Source organism: Rhagoletis pomonella, unplaced genomic scaffold (assembly GCF_013731165.1).
Source record: "Rhagoletis pomonella isolate Grant_MI unplaced genomic scaffold, Rhpom_1.0 Rhpom_scaffold_00002, whole genome shotgun sequence".
Lineage (NCBI taxonomy): Eukaryota > Metazoa > Arthropoda > Insecta > Diptera > Tephritidae > Rhagoletis > Rhagoletis pomonella.
The window spans coordinates 90111364-90113358 of NW_023458556.1; the positions used below are offsets into that span (position 1 = coordinate 90111364).

Genomic DNA, 1995 nt, shown 5'->3' on the forward strand with positions numbered 1-1995 from the left:
TACAACAACTCCCGACTATAGCCGAGCACAAGCCTGAGCAGATAGTGACATTTTCTACCAAGGTGCGTAACGTGGTAGCGTTTTTGAAATCTGCGAAGTGTGACCAGCACTTATCGAATAGGTACCCCACAATAAAAGATTTTTCTGCATGGCTTAGTGACTTAGCCAGAGTTGTTTGTTTGATGCCGGCTGCCAACACAAATATTTACAAGCATAATGTGTCGTCAGCTAATCCCCGACGTTTGATGCACATACAAGATGAAAGCCCAGCAGAGCCCATGAAGTGTTTCCATTGTGGCGGCAACCATTCAATCGCAAGGTGTGAAGTCTTTAAAACGGTAGGTGTAGCAGAAAGATGGGAAGTGGTAAAAATGTGTCAACTGTGTTTTGATTGTCTTCGCAAAGGACATAGTTCGTCGAAATGCCTGTCTAAGAAGCCTTGTAATATAAATGGCTGTGCAAGGTACCACAACCAATTGTTACACAGTGATGAACAACAATCCGTACCGCAACAAGCAACCCAACGACAGATTAGCACGCAGCCGCTGCTGAATTGCCGTCTTGTACAGCAGACGTCTAAGCAGCTATTTAAAACTCTTCCGGTTAACCTTTATGGGCCGAATGGTAAATACAAAGTTTTGACAATGTTCGATGAAGGGTCAGCGATCACAGTAATAGAAGATGAGACTGCTAAGAGCATTGGGCTTAAGGGTCACCGTCAACCCCTTACACTCCAGTGGTACAACTACAGGGTCGTGACCGATTCATTCAAGGTAACCTTTGAAATTGGTAGCTGTTGCGATAATACTAGATTTTCATTGAAAAACGTACATACGGTAAAAAATCTGAATTTACCTAAGCAGTCTTTTGCCAAAGAAGATTTCTACCATTTAAGGGACCTGCCATTGCAAGACTACAGCATGGCGAAACCAGTTTTGTTGATCGGTTTAAATGAAGCACATTTAGGTATCAGCTCGAGTACCGTTCTGGCCGACCATGAAAGTCCGGTGGCTATCAAAACGTCATTGGGTTGGGTGGCGTATGACCCGACCAAGTTTGTGTCAACGACAGGTTTGCGAATTTTGCACGTGCGAGAATGCCAACAGCTACACCAACTGGTTTCAAACTATTTCGAAACGGATAACTTACGCATAAGCCCAGTTACAGAGAAACTCGAGTCCGACGCAGAGAAGCAAGCAAACGCTGTATTGAAGTCAACAATGGGGCAATTAGGTAATCGCTACGAGGTTGGGCTTCTGTGGAAAACCTTTCCACCTCAGCTTCCACGCAGCCGAGAGATGTCGGTAAAGCGTTTGTTATCGGTTGAAAGGAGGATGAGCTGTGACGAAGAGTTTGCACTCCGGTATAAACGTGAAATAGCCAAGTATGTGGAAAAAGGGTACGCCAGAAAGGTAACCGATGAAGAACTCAATGCGTCACATCCTCAAATCTGGTATCTGCCGCACTTCGCTGTTTTCTACCCGAACAAACCTAGCAAGCTTCGCATAGTTTTCGACGCCGCAGCCTCAGTCAATGGAGTGTCACAGAATTCAGCTTTGCTGAAAGGCCCCGAGCAAGCACAACCGCTACTACGCATATTGTTACAGTTTAGACAAGGGAAGATCGGAGTTGCGGCAGATATCAGAGAGCTGTTCTCACAAATAAAGGTACGACCGATAGATCAACATGCACAACGTTATTTATGGCGGAACCGGGGACTCCAACGAACCTATATAAGAATTTTTGATGACAACTATGATTTTCGGTGCAGTTTGCTCACCGTGTACCGCCGAGCGCGTGAAGAATAAAAACGCCGAAAGATTTGAAACAGAATTCCCGAAAGCGGCACCTGCCATAATAAATAATCACTACGTGGATGACCTGGTTGCCAGTTTGACGATACACACGAAGCCATTACAGTCTGCCAACAGATTGTAAACATCAATTTGGAAGCAGGTTTCGAATTACGAGATTTCATATCCAACTGCAGTAACG

The 1995-nt window shown here is 45.0% G+C and overlaps 2 protein-coding genes across 2 annotated transcripts in view; one reads left to right on the top strand and one right to left on the bottom strand.

Moving 5' to 3' along the window:
* Window positions 1–1995, bottom strand: part of LOC118734156 (integrator complex subunit 2) — a 228323-nt gene that overhangs the window by 170037 nt on the left and 56291 nt on the right. The gene's annotated exons all lie outside the window — the stretch shown is intronic.
* LOC118734157 overlaps window positions 653–1995 on the top strand; it is a 6402-nt gene continuing 5059 nt past the window's right edge. Inside the window, exon 1 of the mRNA XM_036463876.1 lies at window positions 653–1205. Coding sequence (XP_036319769.1) covers window positions 921–1205 — 285 coding nt within the window. The 5' untranslated portion in view covers window positions 653–920. The remainder of the gene's footprint in view (window positions 1206–1995) is intronic.